This window comes from Taudactylus pleione, unplaced genomic scaffold (genome assembly GCF_031769625.1).
Source record: "Taudactylus pleione unplaced genomic scaffold, aTauple2 ptg000032l, whole genome shotgun sequence".
Taxonomy (NCBI): Eukaryota; Metazoa; Chordata; class Amphibia; order Anura; family Myobatrachidae; genus Taudactylus; species Taudactylus pleione.
The window spans coordinates 34,279,292-34,304,049 of record NW_028284434.1 but is presented as its reverse complement, the minus strand read 5'-3'; the positions used below and the strand labels follow the sequence as shown (position 1 = coordinate 34,304,049).

General features: G+C 43.5%; 1 protein-coding gene across 1 annotated transcript in view; it reads left to right on the top strand.

Annotated features, from left to right (window-relative positions):
• LOC148539027 (interleukin-9 receptor-like) overlaps positions 1-24,402 on the top strand; it is a 33,112-nt gene extending 8,710 nt beyond the window's left edge. The window contains exons 3-8 of the mRNA XM_088451921.1: positions 399-586; positions 7,691-7,833; positions 18,418-18,586; positions 21,010-21,118; positions 22,525-22,609; positions 24,025-24,402. Of these exons, the coding sequence (XP_088308047.1) occupies positions 399-586; positions 7,691-7,833; positions 18,418-18,586; positions 21,010-21,118; positions 22,525-22,609; positions 24,025-24,402 (1,072 nt within the window). The remainder of the gene's footprint in view (positions 1-398; positions 587-7,690; positions 7,834-18,417; positions 18,587-21,009; positions 21,119-22,524; positions 22,610-24,024) is intronic.
• The last annotated feature ends 356 nt before the right edge of the window (positions 24,403-24,758 follow it).

The window sequence follows — 24,758 nt, the reverse complement described above, 5'->3', positions numbered from 1 at the left end:
GGCTTCGTCGTGCGCATGCCCAGTGGGCAAACATCGACCCGGTTGCGAGCGCTCAGCGTTCGCGACCGGGTCTGAATCAGGCCCAGAGGTACCTTCCTCTTCCTCCTCATTCTTTCTTTATTCTCCTATTTTTCCCTCCTTCATTCTTCTATATCCTCCTCTTCCTTCCTCCTCCTCCTCATCCTATTTTTCATACGTCTTTATCCTCCTCGTCCCTTTTTCACCTGTTGGTTGTTCAGGTGCTATAAAATTGTGCTTATTTAAAGATGGAACAATGCACATGATATCATGTTGCTAATTCAGTGTGGCATGTATCTTCCTTTTTTTGGGGGGGGGGATTTACAATGTGTGTAAAAGTAATTAATTTGATTTTTAACTATCATCTGTTTTATTTACAGCTCTGCAAAAAATGAAGATGTAAATGCTAGGAAATGCGATCTTGTATCCGTTTCATATGAAGAGAACTCATACAGTTGCAACATAACAAATTTGCTTTTTAGTGAAATGGATAATTATGAAATAATGGTACACGATTCAGCTAGCAATACTCTAGCAGAGATTAAACAATTTCAACCGATGTGCAACAGTAAGTAAAATGCAGCAATATTATTATACTTGAATGTAGGAAGTAAGATCATGTTAAAAGCAAACAAGAGATACCTAGATCAGCAATTGCTGGGAATGATACAATGGTACTACATTAGTATGCACTTTGCTTTGTGCTAATTAATCTACATTTCCTGTCAAAGAGCGTAGGTATGATGGAAGAGGTGCACTTTTTTACATCAGCTTTAGATGGAAATCGTTATAAAACAATGGGGCAAGGTATAGTAAACATCAGGTTTGTAGGGGATTAGAGAGCAGAAACTGTCTCAAGTACAAAATACAAAAATGAGTTTGATTTGAGTAAAAGGGATGTATTTTTTTAGCAATTCAATATGATCATTTTACTGACCTATTAGTTATAATGAACGTCATAATCAAAGTTTAGTTATAAATTTAAAACGGCAATCGGTATTCAGGCAAAGCCAGCAAAATAACTGATTGCAGCTTTAAATTTAGGCGCAAACTCATTGAAATCACATGGTTCTGTAATCTCAGGACATATTACATAACCCACCACATATCTGATTTCAACATATTACAGGCAATGCTGCATTAACACCCTATGGGGCCCTAGGCAAGCTAAAAGTTTGGCCATAATACCCTCCTCCATTTGTCAAATGAAAACAAAATCATAAAATCTAAAAACAGGTTAGTGCAAGCAAGGCCCCTCTGTGGGCATAGGGCCTTATTCAGGTTGGATCGCAAAGGCTGCAGCCGGGCGATGTTTGTGCTCTGCGCATGCGCGAACCGGCTGCTGCGATCGGGAAGTGATCGCAGTGAGTACACAGCCCCATTGCATAGTGATTGACATGAAGTCACTGTTTTGGGGTGGAGAGGGGTGGTGGTCAACGAAACGCAGACGTGCCTGTGCGTTTGAACGCCATTACAGGGGCGTGCTTAATTAAGCCCCTGCGATTGCATATGCTGGCAGAGGTCTAGGTGGTGACAGGAAGTTTAGCAGTTTGTGCGGTAGGGTCAGGTCAACCACAACTGTGCGAATGGTTCTGATGTTACCAATGTTTTAGCTGACTTGCGGATGCATGTCATGCAAAGTGGGTGACATTATACAGCGATGGGCACCTTGGTATAGTGCTGTCGTTGCCGTGCGATTGCATTCATTAGAACAGTTTCGCTACGAGCGGGTGTGTGCGAACGCAGCCTTGCGATCCATGCTGTATCAGGCCCATAGTCCCTAGGTGGGTGCCTAGTTTGCCTAATACAGCTATGATAACAGGATACAAATAATGAGCCCTCCACTCAGATCCAGATGGGTGTTGTGACACACTTTATTCAATAGATGTAAGTGGCTGGCGCTATGTTCACCTTGAAGTCTAACGATAGACCCAGAATGCAGCCAGGAACAGCAGGAGCTTTCAACAAGGCCCCTCAAAAGGATAATTGTATTGTGAAGTGGTTCCGGCGCTTCTTGTGATCTAATTTAAATCTTTTCTTTTTGGTATTTTTCTCCAAAAATATATGAAAAAGAAAAATATATAGTGTAAAACCGTAACAATGTTTTATAAATCATGAAAGGTTGATATAAAAAACTCACCCTTTAGAATTAAGTTGTAGATGTTGGACCCAATTTTCACCGTGGTCCTGCGGTGGTTGCAGAATGCAACGTTGGCTTTTAAGGTGAGGTCTTCAATTCCTCCCACACATAGCGTTGTACTTGTAAATAGGGAAATAAAAACTACAAGTCTCCATGGTACAGATCAATTTACCCAATCCAAGATTTTACACAATATGCAGTGTACTCACCTTGAATGGGATATATTACGCGCCTTGGACATTCATTTTCTCATCCCGATGTCCGTCGGTATATTACTGTGGGTCCTTATACCCAGTCCAAAAATAATTGTGGATATAGACTAATTTCTTTATAAAACAGTAATTTATTTCTTAATCTGTATATGATAAAAAGGTCTTAGCGGTATGTAGTTAATTTCACCAGACCTCAAAAAACATACAACAATTAATGTTTAAATGAAAATTTTAAATATAGAAAAATGCAAATATCAAAAAATAAATAAATAAAGCAAAGATAATTCTAAATCTTAAAAGTAGAAAAAGGAGAAATTAATGAGTGGAGGATTCTAATAATGAATACCTAGCAAAATGTTTCTCAGATCCTACGTCTGCTTCCTCAGGCTGGTAACTGAGAAATGAATGACCTGGCCCTTAAGTAGGGAACTAAGGGCATGTTTAAATAAGTTTAATGATGATTGACAGGAGCTATAATGCTGATTGACAGAAGTAATTTTGGCTAAGATTTAAACACACATAGTTCCTGAGTGTGTCTAAAACACCTCTGTAGTCATGTTAAAAACTGCTGGGGACCATAAATCCCCAAAATATATGTAGAAAAAAATATATATAAAAATATAAAATGTGGAGGAGGGAAGGGTTATAATCACAAGATTGGGTAATTAGTGAAATAAATAGACATTGCAGCATTGAGACATGAAAGCCTCTCTACCACTATGGTGAAAGTAATTAATTAACCAGGGAATAAACCTGGTAAGAAAAGGGGCAACCCGATCAGTGCTGCGGTGTACGACCCGTCAGTACGAATGGTTGCCTAAATGTGCAAGGTGTATAATCTGGAAGGGATGACAGTGGATGTGTCTATATGTATTAAGTGTAAAAGGGATGTGATTAAGAGTGAAAATGTGAGACCATATGTATGCTTACAAATCTAATGTAAAGAAACATAAAAATTAGGTAATATCAGGAAATAACTGTGTGAACCCTGTGTTTTAATGTAGTATGTGGACACTGTGTATTGTGTGTGTGCTGAAATCCAACTATATGTAGCCATCATACAGTGAAGGAAAATCAATACATCATATCATGATCATACTAGAAAAAAATATATTAATATATTGAACATGTCAAAACAATTATATCTTAATATATGTAACCTATCAAAACAGTAATTTCTCACAATCTGACCATACTGACTATATTGTGAGATAGTAAACATAGATAAATGCAGAGAACAAAAAGGTTGTACACCTGCATTAGACATCATCAAGGAATCGAATCTACAAAATTCTTCTTGGATAAAGAGAATCAATTACATGAACAGATTTCTTTTATCTTGGACAGTATTTTATTCATCTTAAGTCACAATTATTTTAAACTCTTAAAACAATTTTATCTGCAAATACAAGGCACGGCCATGGGGACCAGGTTTGCACCAAGTTATGCAAATTTATTCATGGGATATTTGGAATACAACAAAACATGGAACAACAACCCCTTTGGTGCAAACCTGGTCCTATGGCGAAGATATATCGATTATGTAATTTTTATTTGGAAGGGAGATGAAGGTGTTTTATCATAATTTTTAAATTATCTTAACACCAATGATCTTAACCTCAAGTTTGAGTCCACTGTGAGTAAAAATAATATTGTGTTTTTAGATCTGGATATTTACCATGAACAAGGACATATTAAAACCAAAACACATTTCAAACCCGTGGACTCCAACAACTATCTAATGCCCACCAGCTGCCATAACCCTCAATGGGTACAGACTATCCCCAAGGGTCAATTCAGGTTCATCAGGAAAAATTGTACAGATCTAGAAGTATATAAAGAACAGGCAACATATTTATCCCATAGGTTCAAAGAAAGAGGATATCCCGAACCACTTCTGGAAAAGTGCAGAACTGACTGTGAAAGACTACACCAACAAGATTTACTATCAAAAAAGATCACCACCACAACTAAAGAGCTCTCTATACCCTTCATCACAGGACTTAATGATGAATCCAAAAATATAAGGAAAATCATTGACAGACACTGGCCCATTTTTCTTTGTGACCCAATTTTAGGCACCCACCTTCCAAACAAACCACAAGTGATCTTCAGAAAGGCTCCCAACATTAAAAGCATTCTGGCCCCTACAGTTCCACCATCACTTAATAAAACTTCTGTAAACTGGTTAAAAATTCACCAAAAAGGCTTCTTTTTATGCACCTCATGTATATACTGTAAATATGGACTCAAGACTAATAAATTTGTTTCAAATGTGAACAAACGAGAATATTCTATTAAACTAAATATTAATTATAACTGTGACTATGTGATATATTTACTTGAATGTCCATGGTTACAGTATATTACAGTATGTTGGGAAAACATCTAGACCACTGAAAAACAGGATCAGGGAACACATTTTAAATATAAAGAAGGGCTTGGCCACCCATAGTGTTTCCAAACAATTTCTTGATGTTCATTCAAGTAATCCAGAAGGTCTAAAAGTCATTGGCATCGACCGGATCCATCTAGGGGTGAGAGGAGGCGATAGAGCAAACAAATTGTCTCAAAAAGAAACCTATTGGATCTATAAATTGAAGACACTCTTCCCTATAGGATTGACCATTGATATAGACTTGATAGCTTTTCTCTAAACCTTTTATCCTAGATTTTAGATTCTCTGGTCCCCCTTTTTTTTCTCCCTTATATTGTCAAAGATTTATATTTATCTTTACAGATTGAATTTGTACAGGTGACAGTCCTATTGTATTTACCTTTTTGTTCTCTGCATTTATCTATGTTTACTATCTCACAATATAGTCAGTATGGTCAGATTGTGAGAAATTACTGTTTTGATAGGTTACATATATTAAGATATAATTGTTTTGACATGTTCCATATATTAATATTTTTTTTTCTAGTATAATCATGATATGATTTATTGATTTTCCTTCACTGTATGATGGCTACATATAGTTGGATTTCAGCACACACACAATACACAGTGTCCACATACTACATTAAAACACAGGGTTCACACAGTTATTTCCTGATATTACCTAATTTTTATGTTTCTTTACATTAGATATGTAAGCATACATATGGTCTCACATTTTCACTCTTAATCACATCCCCTTTACACTTAATACATATAGACACATCCACTGTCATCCGTTCCAGATTATAAACCTTGCACATTTAGGCAACCATTCGTACTGATGGGTCGTACACCACAGCACTGATCGGGTTGCCCCTTTTCTTACCAGGTTTATTCCCTGGTTAATTAATTACTTTCACCATAGTGGTAGAGAGGCTTTCATGTCTCAATGCTGCAATGTCTATTTATTTCACTAATTACCCAATCTTGTGATTATAACCCTTCCCTCCTCCACATTTTATATTTTTATATATATATATATTTTTCTACATATAATTTGGGGATTTATGGTCCCCAGCAGTTTTTAACATGACTACAGAGGTGTTTTAGACACACTCAGAAGTAATTTTGGCTAAGATTTAAACACACATAGTTCCTGTCAATCAGCATTATAGCTCCTGTCAATCATCATTACACTTAATTAAACATGCCCTTAGTTCCCTACTTAAGGGCCAGGTTGTTCATTTCTCAGTTACCAGCCTGAGGAAGCAGACGTAGGATCTGAGAAACATGTTGCTAGGTATTCATTATTAGAATCCTCCACTCATTAATTTCTCCTTTTTCTACTTTTAAGATTTTGAATTATCTTTGCTTTATTTATTTATTTTTTGATATATCATATACAGATTAAGAAATAAATTACTGTTTTATAAAGAAATTAGTCTATATCCTCAATTATTTTTGGACTGGGTATAAGGACCCATAGTAATATACCGACGGACATCGGGATGAGCAAATGAATGTCCAAGGCGTATAATATATCCCATTCAAGGTGAGTACACTGCATATTGTGTAAAATCTTGGATTGGGTAAATTGATCTGTACCATGGAGGCTTGTTGTATTTATTTCCCCATTTACAACACTACGTGTGGAAGGAATTGAATACCTCACCTTAAAGGCCAACATTGCATTCTGCAACCACCGGAGGACCACGGTGAAAATTGGGTCCAACGTCTACAACTTACTTCTAAAGGGTGAGTTTATATCAACCTTTCACGATTTATAAAACATTGTTAAGGTTTTACACAATATATATTTTTTTTCTTTTTCATATATTTTTGGAGAAAAATACCAAAAAGAAAAGATTTTCATTAGATCACAGGAAGCGCCGGAACCACTTCACAATACAATTACACTTTATTCAATGCTAAGGAAGATGTCAAATGCCAGGGCATGAACAGTATGCACACTAGCACTACCAAGCTGGCTCACTAGTTTGGGCATCTCCTCACTGGGCAGCAGACAGGTGCACTAACCAGACTGGACAGCATTAACTTTACACAGTGTAGTATTTGCCTAATCAGCGTAAAAATAGGCTTTTGGATTGGGACACAGGAAAAGTGTCAGGAAGACACTTTGGAAAATTAAGTTTAGTTTTAGGAGACCCCACAATTTACTATCTGCCCCTTATGCAGTGGCAAACGCAGGATTTCTAGAGGGGAGTTTCCAAATGCTTGACTTTAGAGTGAGTGTGGCCAGTCCATGAAGAGGGTAGAATTAACACTTAACCAGCTATAATATGCATCATACAAAGTGTACTGTGAGTCATAATTCCAGCATGTACAGGACCAGCGATCATAATAAGCCATTATATGCGGCAGTAGGTCCATCCTGCCTGAGCTGAATGATTTTATTTTAGATGTGGGCACCATTCCAGAGCATTAGTTCAAGTCTGGGATTCTGGGAGAATCACAGCACTGCCCTGGACATATATGTACATATCGGGCTCTATAGCATCACATCCCTAAAAGTGCATGTTTTCCAGATCTCCTAGTTGGTGCACAGGTTATTTATTACTAGCTGATACATGTTAAAAGATCCACAGGTGGTGCTAATCATTTCATTTGTGACAGTGAGAATAACATGCAGCACTTGTAAAATTCTATTATATTACTATTTATATTGTGGTCATGGTGTGGGCTGGCGAGGGGGGTTTCCAGGCAGACGGAAACCCCCCCTGCGTTTGCCTAAGTTATGGTAACTTGTGACGACTTCTTTACAGCTCTTAATAAGTAAACATCTGAAAATGTGTTCATCTTTAGTTGACCTTGTAAAGTTCATTTTTTATATTTATTTTTGTGCCATAACCATGGTAAATAATGGAGGCAAAACAGTATAAAAATTAAGATGGAATAATAATTTGAAATTTCTTGTTGCAGTCAGGCTAGATCCACCTTCTGGGCTGTCGTACAGTTTCAATGACAGTATATATTGGATAATTTGGACTGGTCTTAAAGATTTGAATGCTGTCACCCTGTTACAATATGAATTACAGTTAAAGAAAGAAGCAGCATCCTGGCAGGTAACAAATCAAAAACTATCTGAATTTGTGACCAAAACCTGTAAAATGGATTGCCTATCAGTTGCAATTGGAGTGCCTGGGCGGGCTACTTAAACCTAGACTGTGCACGGGAAACTTGCCAGTACATTAGTTCTGGAATCTGTTGCCCTTTCACAACCTTTTGGCTCCATACCCAACTATTTGAATTTCCTTGTGGACATTGATGTTGATTCACTTCTTTTTGAATCCTGTGCAGATCCATTTCAGTATCTTCATATCAAGACTCTATCTGCCATTATTCTGTAAAAAGTACAGTACTATCTGCCTCTCCATCATTCCGTGTATTTTTCTGTTACCTGCCATTCCTGTCTAGTACCCACTTGATACGGCATTTGCAGCAAAGCCCATTTATTTCTTCCCTCTTGGTGGCCAAGTTGGGTCTGCCAGTTTTTCCACTTGAAACTCCCATGTTTTAACTCCCATAGACAGCAGTAAAATTTCCAATAATACCAATTTACATCAGACTGCTCCTTTGACATTCTTGTTCGGGGCATTATATAAGGACACCTACTCCCATGGGGTATATTTACTATAGTGAGGGTTTTTAGGAAATGTTGCCCATAGCAACCATTTAGTTCTACTTAAAATTTATGGAGCACCTTCTAGAATAGCTAGAATCTGATTGGTTGCTAAGGGCAACATCTCCACTCCTAAAAACCCACACTTTAGTAAATATACCCCCTTGAGGCCTATTATTTTAGGGGTTCCCTGTCTTCGACTACATTCGACATAGAACTCCAGAATAATTATTGCCCTATGTGCCAATCACGTTCTCTTCAAAAAGAAAGTCCTGTTCTGGGACCGTTGTGTTACCCTTACCTCCTGAAAGGTTTGCCTTTTAGGATGTCTTGTGCAATGCACCTACAGCCTTTCAAAAATTTTTGTTGTCTATCTTGTTTAATTTTCTACAGTGGTCCCCAATCTCATCATTCCCATGTTGCAGAGGTTTTCATCCACCTTTGGAAACTGTTAAACTGTAAACTAGAAAAGTGCATATTCAAATAGGACTGTATTCCATTATTAGGCTACATTATATCAGGTTCTAGATAGATTCAGAGACGGTTCAGGCAGTTCCTAGCTGACCTTGTCCCTCTGGAGTAAAAGCACTTTGGCAAATTTTCTGTTTTGTATTATCATTTGTCACGCCTGAGGGTTGGTTTGGGTTGGAACAGGCGTGGAAGGCTAAAGAGGAGATTTGAGAGGCGTGAAGGAACTTTGGTGGCTTGAGCCAGGACATCATCATGTATTGATGTAAGGAGGTAGAGATACAGCAGTGGATGATGGGCCCGAAAGGCAAGGACAGGAATACAATTTCTTTATTGAACAGCAGGTTGAAATGGAACTGGATATATAATACTGAATGAATGAGCAGAATCGTATTGGGACCGATGATGCTGGATTGAGGGCTGGATCGGCTTGAGACAGTTGTTGATGAATTGAAGATCTTGATCTATTTGAATCTGAAGTTGATGAACTGATGAACTTGATCGGTTGGGACTGATGTAGATGAATTAGAACTTAATTGATATAAGTCCGAACTTGATGAATTGAAGAATTTAATCGATATGAGTCCGATATTGATGAATTGATTAACTTGATGGATTTGAATCCAATGTTGAAGAATTGATGAACTTTATCGGTTTGAGACTGATATTGAAGAATTGAAGAACTTAATTGATATGAGTCCGATGTTAATAATTGATGAACTTGATCGGTTGGGACCGATGTTGATGAATTAAAGATATTAATTGATATGAATACAATTTTGGAAGCATCAGATGACACAGATTGTTGGAGGTATCGTCTGGAACCGATGGTGACTGTAAGAACAAGTCTCAGTGGTAAAGACCACACTGGTGTACAAGATGGTATAGGAGACTTGTTTACCAGATATAGGAACTGGATATAACAAACTGGGATCATTCACATACAGAGAACCTGGGAGCTCGGGGCCTGATTCAGACTCACTCGCGAGCGCTAAGCGTTCGCAAGCAAGTCGATGGTGCCCTAGTGCACATGCGCACTACGGAGGGAGCTCCGTCGTGCGCATGTGCGAGACCCGCATAGCGGCGGCCAGCCGTCGCTATGGGTCTTGCACCAAAGGGGGCGTGCTGTCGATGGTGAGTGACAGCACGCCCCCTTTGGTGGGCATGCAGGGGGCGTTGCTGCCCAGACGGAGGCGTTCCCATGGGAACGCCTACCGTCTGGGTCCGGCCCCACTGACATCACTAGTGATGTCAGTGGGAGTGCTTTTGGCTCTGATAGAGCCAAAAGCACTCTTGGGCTTGCGGCAGCGAGACCCTACCGCAGGGTCTCATCGCAAGCCCGATGGTCGCATTGGTCTTGACCATCGCGACCATCTTTTTGGCCGCTAGCATAAGCTGTGGGTGGAGGAGGCCCCTCCAATTTTAGGTAGGAGGGCCCTGATTCAGAGCGAGCGCTCTTGTCAGAGCGTCCGGATCTGAATCAGGCCCTCAGCACTAAGCTGTAACTTCAGCAAGAAGCGACATTGTACTGGCAATGAGGGCCAGTCAGGGAATGGAATTTATAGGGGTGGATACCCAGGGATTGGATGCTGTGATCAGCTGGTTTGGAAGCAGCGCTCTGAGTGGAGGAAGATCGTCAGGTGTCGCCCATACTGTTGTTCTGGAGGGAACTTTGGGCCTAATTCAGAGTCGCTCTTAAAAAGCGAGCGCTCTCTCTGAATCAAGGTGGGCGCTGCTTTTTTAAGTTGCGGCCTCCGCCAGGATGATGGTCGCAATGGTCAAGACCATCGCGACCATCGGGCTTGCGACGAGAGCCTTGTGGTAGGGTCTCGTGGCCGCAAGCCCCAGAAAGCTTCTGGTTGTAATAGAGCCGGAAGCTCTCTCACTGACATCACTGGTGATGTCAGTGGGGCCTCCCACAAACGGCAGGCGTTCGTTTGGGAACGCCTCCATTTGTGAAGCCACCTCCCGGCCACACCTACAAAACGGGGCGAGCTGTTGATCAACATCGACAGCCGCCCCACGGAGTGAGTGCTTTTTGTGCTCGCTCTGGGGCATGCGCAGTGCGCACGCCGCACGTGCACACTGGGCCACCATCGACTCGCTTGCGAGCGCTATGCGCTTGCGAGCGGGTCTGAATCAGGCCTTCTGGCGTGCAGTTTGTATACCATCATGATGGGGAGACACGCTGTGAGCAAGTGACTGCTGAGAGCCATCTCCATGCTCAGTGACAGGACACTTAGCAGATGGGGCAGGAGTAGACCCAGAGCTGGATTAAGGCTTGTCGGGGCCCCGGGGAAACCAAGGGCCTGATTCAGACCCGCTCGGGTGCGCTGAGCGTTCACAAGCGGGTCGATGGTGCCCTAGTGCGCATGACGGAGGGAGCTCCGTCGTGCGCATGCGCAGGACCCGCATAGCGACGGCCAAGCCTTGCACCAAAGGGGGCGTGCTGTCGATGGTGAATGACAGCACGCCACCTTTGGTGGGCGTGCCGGGGGCGTTGCTGCCCAGACGGAGGCGTTCCCATGGGAACGCCTACCGCATTACTACCGCATCACTACCGCAGTGGGAGTGCTTTTGGCTCTGATAGAACCAAAAGCACTCCTGGGCTTGCGGCAGCGATACCCTACCGCAGGGACTCGTCGCAAGCCCGATGGTCGCGATGGTCTTGACCATCGCGACCATCTTTTTGGCCGCTCGCATAAGCTGTGGGTGGTCATCCACAGCTATGCGAGCGGCCAGGAAGCCGCTCCAATTTTAGGTAGGAGGGCCCTGATTCAGAGCGAGTGCTCTTGTCATAACGTCCGGCTCTGAATCAGGCCCTAAGTTCTGGGGGCCCCATATACTAAATTTCCACTGCCTCATGCAGTGACTATATGCCCCTTAAGCTGGGTACACACTTAACGATGTGTACCCAGACGATCTATCAGGCGGTGGGACCAGGTGGGGGTTCCGGCATCGGCATGTGCAACACACCTGCAGATACCAGGAGCGACAGCGCGAGGGCGGGGGCCAAGCTACATTCGGCAGCATGGCCCCCGCTGATTATATCACCCGTCGGTCCTGCATGCAGATCCGACAGATGATGTAGTTGACGATGCACTGTATAGAGCATTGTCAGCAACATAGCCGGTACTGGCAGATGTGGACGATATGTTGTCCGATTTTCCAGATCAGACGACATATCATCTAGGGTGTACCCGGCTTTACCTTGACTCTCCACGGATTGCAAAAGTGAACAGGGAGGATTCCGCACAGAAACATAACTATAATTACTATAACCAACCATCTATGTCTATGAATAATTTATACATCCAAAAAATTGTTGGTGGTGCTCCCACAGCCTAAGTATAACAGAGTATTTAACAGAAGAAAAAGTAAGGCTATTCTTGGGGCACACTTATATAAGAATTCCTAATAGTAAAGTAAAATATAGCTTTTATTAATTATAGTAAAAACATACCAGGTACATACACAATTATTAATGGCGAAAATATAGTAGACAATTTCTGCAGAGTACCCCACACACCAAATTATGGGTTACAATGAATATGCTTAATTATAGAGTAATGCAACAAATACCATAGAGATCGGTATATAGGCTACACAGTATGCAATCCTATGATCCCCATTAAACAGTACAATATATGTCTACAGAACCTGGTATTCTTAAGTGGTCCCCCACATTAATACTAACCAGGCCTATCACTGGATCGCTTCCAAGATCAGACGTGTTAGGGCATAATCAGTGAAGTATGACTGTAGACCATCGCTACTGAAAATATATGGGGATTCACCCTATGCACACGGTCTGAGCCTATTATAAAATGTAGGACTATTCTCAGCAGAGAGGTCCAATTGATAATTTGTTGCTGTCAAGACAGGTGATGCATAGGCATACCTTACTTGTGATGCAATCAGTTTGGCATATATAACATGAGCATATATAACTTATAAAGGATATCACATAGGTAACTGTATCAAAAAATTATAATACTGCGTTCCAAGCGTACACAGAAAAATAGGAACTTTACATTGGTGACAAACAAAGTAACAAAGCCTGACAAAACACATAAAGTACACATGTACTAAAAGCAATCATCACATAAACATGGAACATCATTGAAAATATATTGTTAATAATTGTGATAATTGCCTAGAACCCTCCTTATCCAGACAAATCCCCTGCAATTAAACAATGTCTGTCAATGTTTTCTGCCTCAACTAAAAATGCCCAAAATTACATATTAATGCTGCAGTAGGCAGATTAGCATACAACCTCAATGTCCTTAATATATATCACACAGAGAAATCCCAAAGGATACACAAGAAATAGCAGCCATAAATGGGAAGCGAGCTATGTGGCAGGAATGCGTTGTATACAAATCAAAATAGCAATTGGGGGATAGCCATGGAAAGGAGAGATAAATATGAGACAGGCTAGGACTTCATAAGTCTAACCGGCTGACCAGACATGGTAATCTGTCAGCCTTTATACGTTACCAGTGTGGGGTAAAGTGGAGCCCAGTCCGTGCATTGACTGGGTTGTCCTGAATATCAGCAGACTGTCATGTAGAGAAAGAGGACGCGCGTTTTGCCCGCATCGAGGCTTGATCACCTCTCCACGGATTGGCAAGGTCGCAGAATACTATATCATGCCTGGGACATTGCTGGGAACCAACTGCCGGCAGCATAGCAGACATGATCTAATACACTGCCAGGGGCAAAAGCAGGATTTTAAGTGGGGAATATACAGAGATTGAAAGAGAGAGAGAGAGGGAGAGAGAGAGGGGAAGTGTGTGTGTGTGTGAGAGAGAGAGAGGGGAAGTGTGTGTGTGTGTGTGTGTGTGTGTGAGAGAGAGAGGGGAAGTGTGTGTGTGAGAGAGAGGGAGAGAGAGAGGGGAAGTGTGTGTGTGTGAGAGAGAGAGAGGGGAAGTGTGTGTGTGTGAGAGAGAGAGGGGGGAAGTGTGTGTGTGTGTTTGTGTGTGTGTGAGAGAGAGAGGGGAATAGGGTGTGTGTGAGAGAGAGAGACATACAGAGAGGCGGGAAGTGTGTGTGTTTGAGAGAGAGGGGGGGAATAGTGTGTGTGTGAGAAAGAGAGAGAGAGACAGAGAGGGGGGAAGTGTGTGTGTTTGAGAGTGAGGGGGGGGGAATAGTGTGTGTGTGTGTGTGTGTGTGTGAGAGAGAGAGACAGAGAGGGGGGAAGTGTGTGTGTGTTTGAGAGAGAGAGCGGGGGGAAGTGTGTGTGTGTGTGTGTGAGAGAGAGAGAGAGAGAGAGACAGAGGACGAGATGCACTAGCAGAGTGCAAAACTTACCACCGGATACCGCAATTATACAGATCGCATATGCACTAACATATGCGATCTGTACAGCAAAGGACAGCTCTTTCGATAAGAGCTGTCCTTTGCGATCCCTGCCGCCTTGTGGACTTCCGGGTTTATGAGTGATGCGGCAGCCGCGGGGCATGCTGGGAGGGATCCGATTGGATCCCTCATAGCAGCGTGATGCGGTAGAAGCCCATAGGCTTCTATAGGGTAATGCCAGCAATAGCTGGCGTTGCCCCCCGCATCGGAGCACGGCGGCCAGCTGATTGATGCATACAGAAAATGCAGTAAACAGGGGTTTTCCCGCATTTTCCGTTAGTGCATCCCGGCCAGAGGGGGGGGGGGAGTGAGGAAGGGACATGGAGGGAGAGTGACAGAGAGGGAGGGAGGAACAGGGAGTTAGAGGGAAAGAGGGAGGAAGGGGAGAGAGAAAGGGAGTTACGGGGATAGAGGAAAAAAGGGACAGAGAGCATGCACACAGTACCTGCTGTTACAGCTGCATCATCAGCTTCCTGATGGGGGTGGGCACCTCACATCATTAGGCCCCGTCCCTACCCATACACCCACTAATCGCGGCATCATATGAGCGAGGGGGCAGAGCTTCCACAGTCAGCACGAATCGTGGCATCATATGAGCGAGGGGGCAGAGCTTCCACAGTCAGCATTGCAACCACGGTGTGTTCAGCAGGGAGAGTGCGCTACTGTGTGTTGTGAGCCTGTAAATCGCTGCCAGGAGGGGCCGGCCAGGCAGAGTCCCGAGTGGCCATGTTCCGGACAGTATTTGCGGCAGTGTGGGGGCCCCTGGACGTCCTCCCCATCCTATAATCACAGCCCTGAGTAGACCACAGCACCAGTCGGGAGCGATGTGCAGTGTGAGTGGACCTATGTTGGACAGGGACCTGGTTTTAAGAGTCCAGAGCGTGACATCGGGTTTGTTATTTCTCAAAGATGTGTAATTTCTCATAAATCATTAGAAAACCTCTGGTCAACATGAATTTTTTGTGGACAGGAAAAGTTTCCAGTCTGAAATGTGCAGGCTATTGACAGAGGGCCTGATTCATTACGGATCGCTATTGCGATCACAGCTGCGATTACGTACACAGATATTCTGCGAAAATATGCTACTGACTGCCATCACAAAGCCAGCATAGAGACGCCCACTACCGCTTTCGGACATCTGTAATACCTGCATATACATCGGGAACTTCGAGCAACATCGGCCCCTCGTGCACAATTACAACAGGTCTGCCCTTACTCAGAAATTACTAACCTCTTCACACGCAGTGAGTACTTAAGCTGCGTATACCGTCGCAGTGGCTAATTTATGCACGCCCCTTTAACAGTGTCCAAACGGACAGGCACATGTGCGTTTCGCTGACCACCACCGCCAAACGCTCACTTCCTGTCAATCACTCTGCCATGGGTCAGGGTAGTCTCTGCGACCACAGCACGATCGCAGTGGAACTTATGCGCACGTGCACTGTAATGCGTACACATGCTCAGTACGCAGCAATCGTCCATCTGCGTGCGTAATCGCAATAGCGATCCGTAGTGAATCAGGCCCAGAGTGTGGTGGCACCTCTGACTACACAAGGCCAGCATAACACTCACTCTTCTCTCATGTCCAGAATATCTTCATATTTCCCTACTTAAGCATCTTGTTATCAAACTCTTTTCCACCATTTCTGAGTCTCTTCCTCCTTTGAAAACCTTATACCACAATGAGTATGATGTACATTTTACACTCCCTGAAGTAAGCTTCAGTTGCGCTAGCAGGTCTGCTGCGAAAGTATGCTAATAATTGCAATCGCAAAGCACTCACACGGACAACATGCAGACCCCCACTTACTCTCTTGCACATCCGTAATACCTTGCAATCCAGCCAAAACATCGGTAACATCGAAGTACATCAGAGCCACTCGCACATATAAGTCAGGTCTGACCCTCCCACTAATTAGCTAACTTTCCTGCACACAGTGAGAGCTTTCACCGCATCTGCCAACGCTGTCGCTAATTTGTGCACGCTCCTGCAATGGCGAACACACTGGCACGCCTGCGTTTCTCCGACCACCTCCCCCCTGTCACCACCCCCCAATTGGTACTTCCTGTCACTCACTCTGCGATGGGTCTGCATACTCAGGGGCGCTGAGAGGGGGGTGGAGCAGGTACAGTTTACCCAGGCCCGGGCTTCCAGAGGGGCCCGGCGCCACCCCCCCTCACTTCCTCCCGTCTCGTTTTCTCCCGGCAACCCTGGAAAGGCAGACAAGCCTCCCGACCTCCCCCCAGAATAAACTAGAAACCCCCGCAGCAGGGGGGGGCGGTGACGGGATTCGCACGACCTCAATGTGACATGAATGTCCGGTTACGCCCCCCGCTGTTAGCTGACAATCAGCTCCCTCCCGGAAGGAAGGAGCTGATTGTTGGCAAGTATGATATATGTTATTTGTTAAGTTGATAAAAGAACTTTACTAGTTGGTTTTACTAAGCTTTCATTTATTCAGGCGAAGCCCGTGATGACACTCTAGTGTTTGTATAGTGTGGCATTTCTTTTATTTTCTCCCCCTCCCCCTCTTTTCTTTACTTGTGTTTTTTTTTTTTTTTTTATGTGTGTCATTTATATTTTTGGGATAATATTCTATATTTTTCCTTATACACTGGAATATGTTTACTGTTTTGGTATGATAGCTAATACTTGATATGGGATTTTTTTTCTAATTTCTATAGGAAATTGATCTAATGCTGCAGTTTGTAATTCCATACCTTATATTCCAGTTATTGTTATTCGACTATATACCTATGTATGTTTTATTCCACATGTCTATTTTTATACTTTTATTTTTCTTTGTCTGTATATGTTAATGTATTTCTATAAAATCAATGACCAGCAAGGTGCATGGTGAGAGGTAGGAATAAATGGTTTGCGAGGCAGATACAGGGGAGCAGTGACGTAACTAGGGCAGTGTCGCCGGGGCTCGTGCCCTGGGCGGCATGGGACCGGTGGTGTGTGTGTGTGTGGGGGGGCCACCGCCGTCCACGGTACTGGCCCGTCCTGGTTAGCCAGTGTAGTACAGAATGCAGTGATAGCGGTCGCACTACACATTTACACACACATCGCCGCCGGCACGGCGGCGGGGTGTGTGTTTCAGCAGCCAATGAGAGTCAGACAGATTCTCATTAGCTGCTGCTGCGCCCACTGCAAGAGGCTGACTGGAGCTCGTTCATGAGCACCGCATTCCGGCTCCTGCAGTGGGTGATGGGAGAGACGTCATGATGTCTCTCCCATAATGCAGAGCGCGCCAGCCCGGGAGGACTGAGGTGTGGACGGCGGCGGGAGTAGAAGCCAGAACGAAGATTCAGGTGTTTTTTCTTTCTTTTTTTAACTTGTGTGTCTTTGTCTGCACTATTGGGGGCACTGCTTCGGGGGGGGGGGGTCTTCTACTGGGGACTACTACTAGGGGCACTGCATCAGGGGGGGGACTACTACTGGGGTAACTGCATCGGGGGGGGGGGACCACTACTGGAGGGGACCTCTACTGGGGGGACTATTACTGTACAACTGCACTGGGGGACCACTACTGGGGGCCCTGCATAGAGGGGGACTACTACTGTGGGCACTGCATAGGGGGGACCACTATTGGGGGAACTACTACTGGGGGCACTGTATAAGGGGCACTATTGGTGGCCTGCATAAGGGGACCACTACTGGGAGCACTGTATAAGGGGAACTAATTGGGGGATTCATAAGGGGGACCACTACTGGGGGTGCTGTATAAGGGTACTGCCCCTTTTGACCACGCTCATTTTTTTCTGTGCGTGCACATAGGGGGAGGAGGCTCCATTTTTCAATTTGCCCTGGGCTCCAAATACCCTAGTTATGCTACTGCAGGGGAGTGATATTAACTCCTGCATGTCAGGAGAAAATGCAACAGGCCAGATACAAAACGAGGGACGTCCTAACCCAAAAGGAGCTGTTTGCGGTGTTCTGTGCCCAATCTTTCGACAATTGGGTAGCTTTAGAGACAGAACTAGTAGTATTAAGACTATTAGCTTATGGTTTAGGTTATTATCTTTACACTTATTCATTTATTTGGTATTGTTAGAATATGAGCTATTCAAGATATGTTTGAAAAATCTCTGTTGCCATTTTTGTGATATGTACGATGTTAATTAATAGTACAAACTTCTCTGGGACACCATAAAGTGCTTACATGATTTGCTTATTATGGTGTTACAGGAAACAACACCGCCACAGCTTTATAATCCTGATATGTATGTGAAGATATCATCACATTTTGAAAAGGGCTCCATCTACCATGTACGAATTCGCTGGAGGACGGATGACCAAGACTATTATAGAAGTCAGTGGAGTGAGTGGAGTTCGGAGCTAAAGATTCATACCCTGGGTAATAAAAACTTGATCACCTCATGTTGCCATGTTTCCTACTGGAGTAATAGGACAAAATGCTGATTTCTCTATCTATTACCCTAACACCAATGCAGCATAGCTGTTAGAAGGGGGATGTAGCCATAATGTCAACATTTGCAAGGTCGACATTCATAATGTCGAAAATCACAATGTCAATAGTTGTCATGTCAAAATTGCAAAAATGTCGACATTATGCACAAACTGGCAGAGGAGGGTTAGGGTTAGCTTGCAGTAATGGAGATTAGGGTTAGGCACTAGAGGGAGGGTTAGGGTTAGGCTGCGGGAGGGGTGGTTAGGATTAGGTACTAAGAGGAGGGATAAGATTATGCTATAGGAGGGGTGGTTAGGGTTAGGCACTAAGGGGACATTATGCACAAACTGGTTAGCCTGGGGTTATGGAGGTTAGGCACTAGGGGGAGGGTTAGGGTTTGGCTGTGGTAATGGAGGTTAGGGTCAGGTTGCGGTAGTGGAGGTTTGGGTTAGGTATTAGGGGGAGGGTTAGGCTATGGGAGGGGAGGTTAGGGTTAGACCCTAGCGGAGGAGATATGGTTAGGCTGTAGGGAGGGGAGGTTAGGCACTAGGGGGAGGGTTACGCTGTGTGAGGGGAGGGTTTTGGTTAGGCACTAGTGGAAGGGCTAAGATTAGGCTACGGGAGAGGTGGTTAGGGTTAAGCACTAGGAGGACGGTTAGGGGTTAGAATTAGTCATAATTACTGCCAGAAGAGCATCTGGGTCTGCCAGAGTCATCACATGACTGCCGAACCCAGAAGACACAGCTAAAGCCGGCAGACCCGCCATACCAACAGGGCCAGATTAACAATGGGGCGGATGGAGCTACAGTGCCAGACCTCCACATAAAAGTAGGCCCATTATTATGGCAGCTTGATGATGACTAGCCACCAAGTTTGCCACACAGTCAACCATAAATCATAAGTACTAAATTCTATGTCCCTTACAAAATGATGCAATTTTTATTCTTTTACATATTTCAGGAGACATTAGGGTTGATCGTGTAGGGGGTGTACATGCCCACATGGCATTGGACACACCCAACCCACACAGCACTGGTCACACCCACACAGCACTGGCCATGCCCACGCAGCATTGGCCACACCCACACATCACTGGTCACAGCTCCTTTGCTTCTCCTAATAAATACTTGAATATTTTCAGCCCCAGTCCCAGGTGCCACTTAATCTGGCCCTTTCAGGAACTTTTAGTCAACATTCTAATCATGTTGACATTTCAGAGGTGTCAACATGCTGCATGTTGACATTATGACCATGTTGACATTCTCATGCGAACATGTCGGCTAAATATACTACACCCATCAGAAGAGCACTAGTGCTTTCAACAGGCAACTGATGCAGTAAAAGGACCTGCACAGAGTAGTGAGGTGAATCCTATATTAACATTAATAAATTCTGATGTTGTTTAACAACTGCAGTTGCTTCCCATGACTAGAACCCTTCATAGTCATCAGTATAGCTAGTGACACCTACATGTTGTAGAAAACTTTTATCTTTCTAAATGTGATCATTACGAATGATGTGTTTATGAATTAATGGATTATTTTCTCATAACAAGCAGTTGAGCCCAGAGTACATCAGTTTCCCATGTGTGTAGATGACTGGTGCATTTTACGGACTCTAGCCGGCGGACGTAATCCCGACCGCCAGCTTCCCGACTGCTTTATCCCGGCGAGGGTTAAATGACAGGCGTCTAAATCTATGACGCCTGTCATTTTACCAACGCCGGGAGACCGGCGCCCGGCATCCCGATCGAAGGGATGCCGGGCGCCGCTGCGGACAGCCGCGGGGGGGGGGATGGTTAGGTTTAGGGCTCCCGGGGGGGACGTAGGGTTAGGCATCCCCCCGGGAGGTTAGGGTTAGGCACCCCCCCGGGGGACTTAGGTTTAGGCGGCGGGGAAGGGAGGGTTAGGTTTAGGCACTTAGAGGGGGGATTAGGGTTAGGCACTGGGGGGAAGGTTAGGGTTAGGCACCCCTAAGGAGGGTTGGGGGGGAGGTTAGGTTAGTTAATACTTACCTTGGGACGATCAGGATTTTCAGCCATGTCGGCCAGCTGCTGTCGGGATTTGAACCGCCGGCGGTAATTCATACCGATTCCGTTCGAAGAGCTTTTTTTTATTAATGGCAGCCCGCATAGTATTTGTCATTGTTTTTTGTTTTTTTATGTAAGAGGGTGTGGCCACACCTCCCAGATATGACCACGCCCCATCAGTATTACCCAGACTCACTGTATGTCTCAATAGCCCTGAAGCTCATTAGGTGTTTGTGGTGGGTCATTTCACAATACAAATAATAGTTTCATGCAGTAAAAATGATTTTTTTTCTCTTTTACCTTTGATATCTATTAGCTATTATTCCTCTTAATGTTTCAGAAAAAGACAGAAGTCCTGCCAACATCACTCACGTCATTGTTATAATAGCCGTACTGATGACGACATTGATCGTGCTATATCTGGTTCTCTTTTCCAACCTCTCTACCAGGTAGGTAGGAAAGAGATGAGCTGGTTCTATCAGTGCTGCACATGTATATACAGCATTATATATGGCTCATAAATTCTAACTGTGTTGATTGAGAGGAAGGTAAAATATGATTTACAGATGGCAGATAGCGGTGGAACTACTTCCTCTCCAATGGATGCAGCCACTACAAGTCCCAGAGGTGAGAGTGGCCTGGCAATGGCCCCGCTGCCCACCGATGTCCAGCTCTACTCTTAAAATAGCAGAGTGGATGCTTCTTCTGAGCATAGTTTGGGCCTGGGAGGCTAGAGCGGTATCCATACGCCTTTATACAAGTCTTGTTACGGGACCGGCAATGCGTTTTCTTGCTAATGGTGCCAGGAATAACTATCCTGGATAGCATATTACAAGAGCAAAGATAATTTGTTTTTGGGCTATCTTGGGATAAGTAATTTTGTCAATATAAGTATGTTGTAGCTGATCCAGCCTCTGTTTCCTTTATGTCCCATTCTAACTTTCCTGATCTGTGTTTTCCCACTATCCCGTATCAGCTAAGCAGGTTGGAGGACAGACATTGTCACATGCACAGTAAACTAAAGACACATGGTAGGGATTAACAGCTAGGCAAAGAGAAAACATGGATGGGCGGCACTGAGCCTACTCAAGACTCATCATTCCATTTGTTTAATATATTACTTACTTCCCCACTAGATATCAAAATGCCTATATCCTAATTTACCTCTAACTTGGCACAAATACCAGTTTTGAGGGTTGGCTAAAGCTTTGACAAACCCACTGCTTACTAAATCTACTCCATTGTCTTAATACATTTTTAGAAAACTTTGGGCCTGATTCATTACCGATCGCAACTGCGATTACGCACGCAATCGCTTTGCAGTGTGTGCAGACTCCACTGCGATGGACACTGAGATGGCAGAGACAACGCAGACCCATAGCAGAGTGATTGACAGGAAGTGACCATTTGGGGGTGGTGACAGGGGAGGGGTCAGCAAAACACGGGCGTGCCAGTGCATTTGAACGCTGTTACAGGGGTGTGCATAAATTAGGCACTGCAATGCCATACACAGCTTGAGCTTTCACTGCGTGCGATGAGGTACCTTCCTGAGTAAGGTCAGACCTTGTGCAAGTGTGCGTGAGGCTGTGATTGTACTCCATGCTACCGATGGTTTCACAGTCTTGCTAAGTATTACGGATGTGTGTAAGGTAAAGTGAGCGTCCTTTTGTTAGGCTGTGACAGCATTGCGATCGCAATCATTAGCATACAGTATCTGTGTGCGTAATCGCTGCTGCGATCCTTACTGAATCAGGCCCATTATCCGCTATATAAAAGTACAATTATCCAACCTGTCCTTTTTATATATTGTTTGTTTTGTTTATTCTTATTTGCTGTGCTTTATTTTATATGACAGGATAAAAATACCATTCTTACATGACGTTCCCACAGCAGCTGAATTCTTTCAGGATCTCTACCTTGTGCATAATGGTAATTTTCAGGTAATGCTGGCCTGCAGGTTTATTCTTTTTAGTTTTTTCCATAGAACATATATTTATTATTCAGAGACACAGTCTATGACCAACTGAGCACACAATATAATTTTGGCACCTGGGGCACAGGAAGATAAGGGGAATTGTCCAATATCACAAGTAGATGACATTGGGGGAGTATATTTATCAAAGTTTGACTTTGGACACTTTTGTGTGTTAGGAGATTTTGCATTCAATTCTGAGCATCAGAGATTTACTAAAGTCAAAATTGAATGTGAAATCGAATATAAAATCGAATCCCTTTCAAAATTGAATATTATCTAAACATCGGTGCTTTTCCATAAACCAACATAGGATCCCCTGATTTACTAATATTCGATTTGAAATCAAACACCAAATTTAACACAACATCCCCAAAATAATAGACCTGTTTCATACTGACGATTTTAGCATGAGCAGGTGGGAGTTACACAGAAACTTGCACAGATCAGTGAGATCTGTGAATGCTTTTGTGTGAAAAAAGTGTAATTTTTTTTTTTTTTTAAAAAGATGATGTGGGGTGTCCCCCTAAATGCATAACCAGCACCAGCCTTTTCTGAATCAGTCCTGGTTGTGAAAATACAGGGAAAAAAAAACTGTAGCCATTCACATTCTCTTCTCCATGTGGCATCCACGTAGCCCGTAAATTTATTTATTTTTTTAAATCGTACTCACCTACCCCTCGGTTCCGGTCCTCTCCGGTCCACGTAGGCATCCACATCGTCAGAAAAAAACAAACCAATAAAACCTGAGCCACGGACATAAGTACCGCATTTTGGAGCTTGTTAGTCAGTTCCCATATATAACTATGGGAGTAACTGCTGGTGACCAGAAAGCGCTTTCTAGCCTTGTTAAAAAGAAGCTTTAAACATGTGAAAACTGCTGTTTCCGCATGTCTTAAAGAACAAACTAGTTTGATAAATAGGCCCCTGAGTACCTTGGTGTAGCCAATCATATCATGGAACTTTTCACAGCTGCACATATTATTTTGTGAGATATTGTGGCTGACAATGACTTATCCATTTCAGTGTTAAGTGAGCACAGGGCTGTATGTTACAGGACTGGTGTTATAATGTGAGGAGGGAGACTGAGGCAGGCAGGAAGCTACAGACTGAGCGTTAAATAGTACAACGATCAGAGACCTCCGGAAGCACAGACTGAATATGGGGTGCTCCTGTGAAACTGATGTGGGAAGATTTCCGTCTCCAACTTACCTTCATATGAAATTAAGTTCATACCTCTAACTGTATCTGTTCTATCCATGTCTCCTTCCTTTCACTCGCTCATGTCAGTTGTATTAGAAGAAACACAGAAGAGGTGTAAGAGACATACAGTACGTGGCTTCATTAGAGAAAAGATTAAAAGCTCATTATTTGTTGTTTTAGGATTGGACTAAATACCCAAATAAAGATGTGAAAATCAAGAAGGAGAGATTTTCCTGCACCACCACAGACACAGATCCCCACAGTTCAACTGTCTTATGTTTTCAGAAAGACATCATATCCCCTATCAAGCTTGAAGTACCTCCTCCCAAAAAAGATGCCCCTTTGCTCCATGAGACTTCTGCCCCTGAATCTTCATATGATTCACAACAGCAGAAGAACATCTCTTTAAACGAGGTCTATTCCTCCTTCTCTCCAGACTTTCCCATTTTTAATGATAATGATGCCGAGAACAACTCTGGATATAAGATGGATTCCCCAGCAGACTATATGTCAAATGATGGATCCTACATTGTAAATCCACAAGATGTAGTGATATGACTTACCCCTCAGTGACATTATCTATCACTGCAAGTCAAAGCCACTGAGGTTCCTACAGAATTCCGTCATATGGAAAGACATCTTCCGAGGATTATATGGACCCCACTGGACAAAAGCACAGAACATGCTCAGGTTCTCCAGTAGCCAGTGGCATTGTCCGGAAGATGGGTCCATTCATATATAATTAATGATAAAGCCTGATTTCAGATGGTGCCTTGCACATTTTTGCAAACTGGTGCTCAGTTGTTCCTGCATGAGCCACCAGGAAACTGTGTAATGCTGTAAAACAGAAATGCACCAATTATTTACCAGACAGCTGTGATATAAATAATCGTTTGAGCCCAACCTTCTTTTTA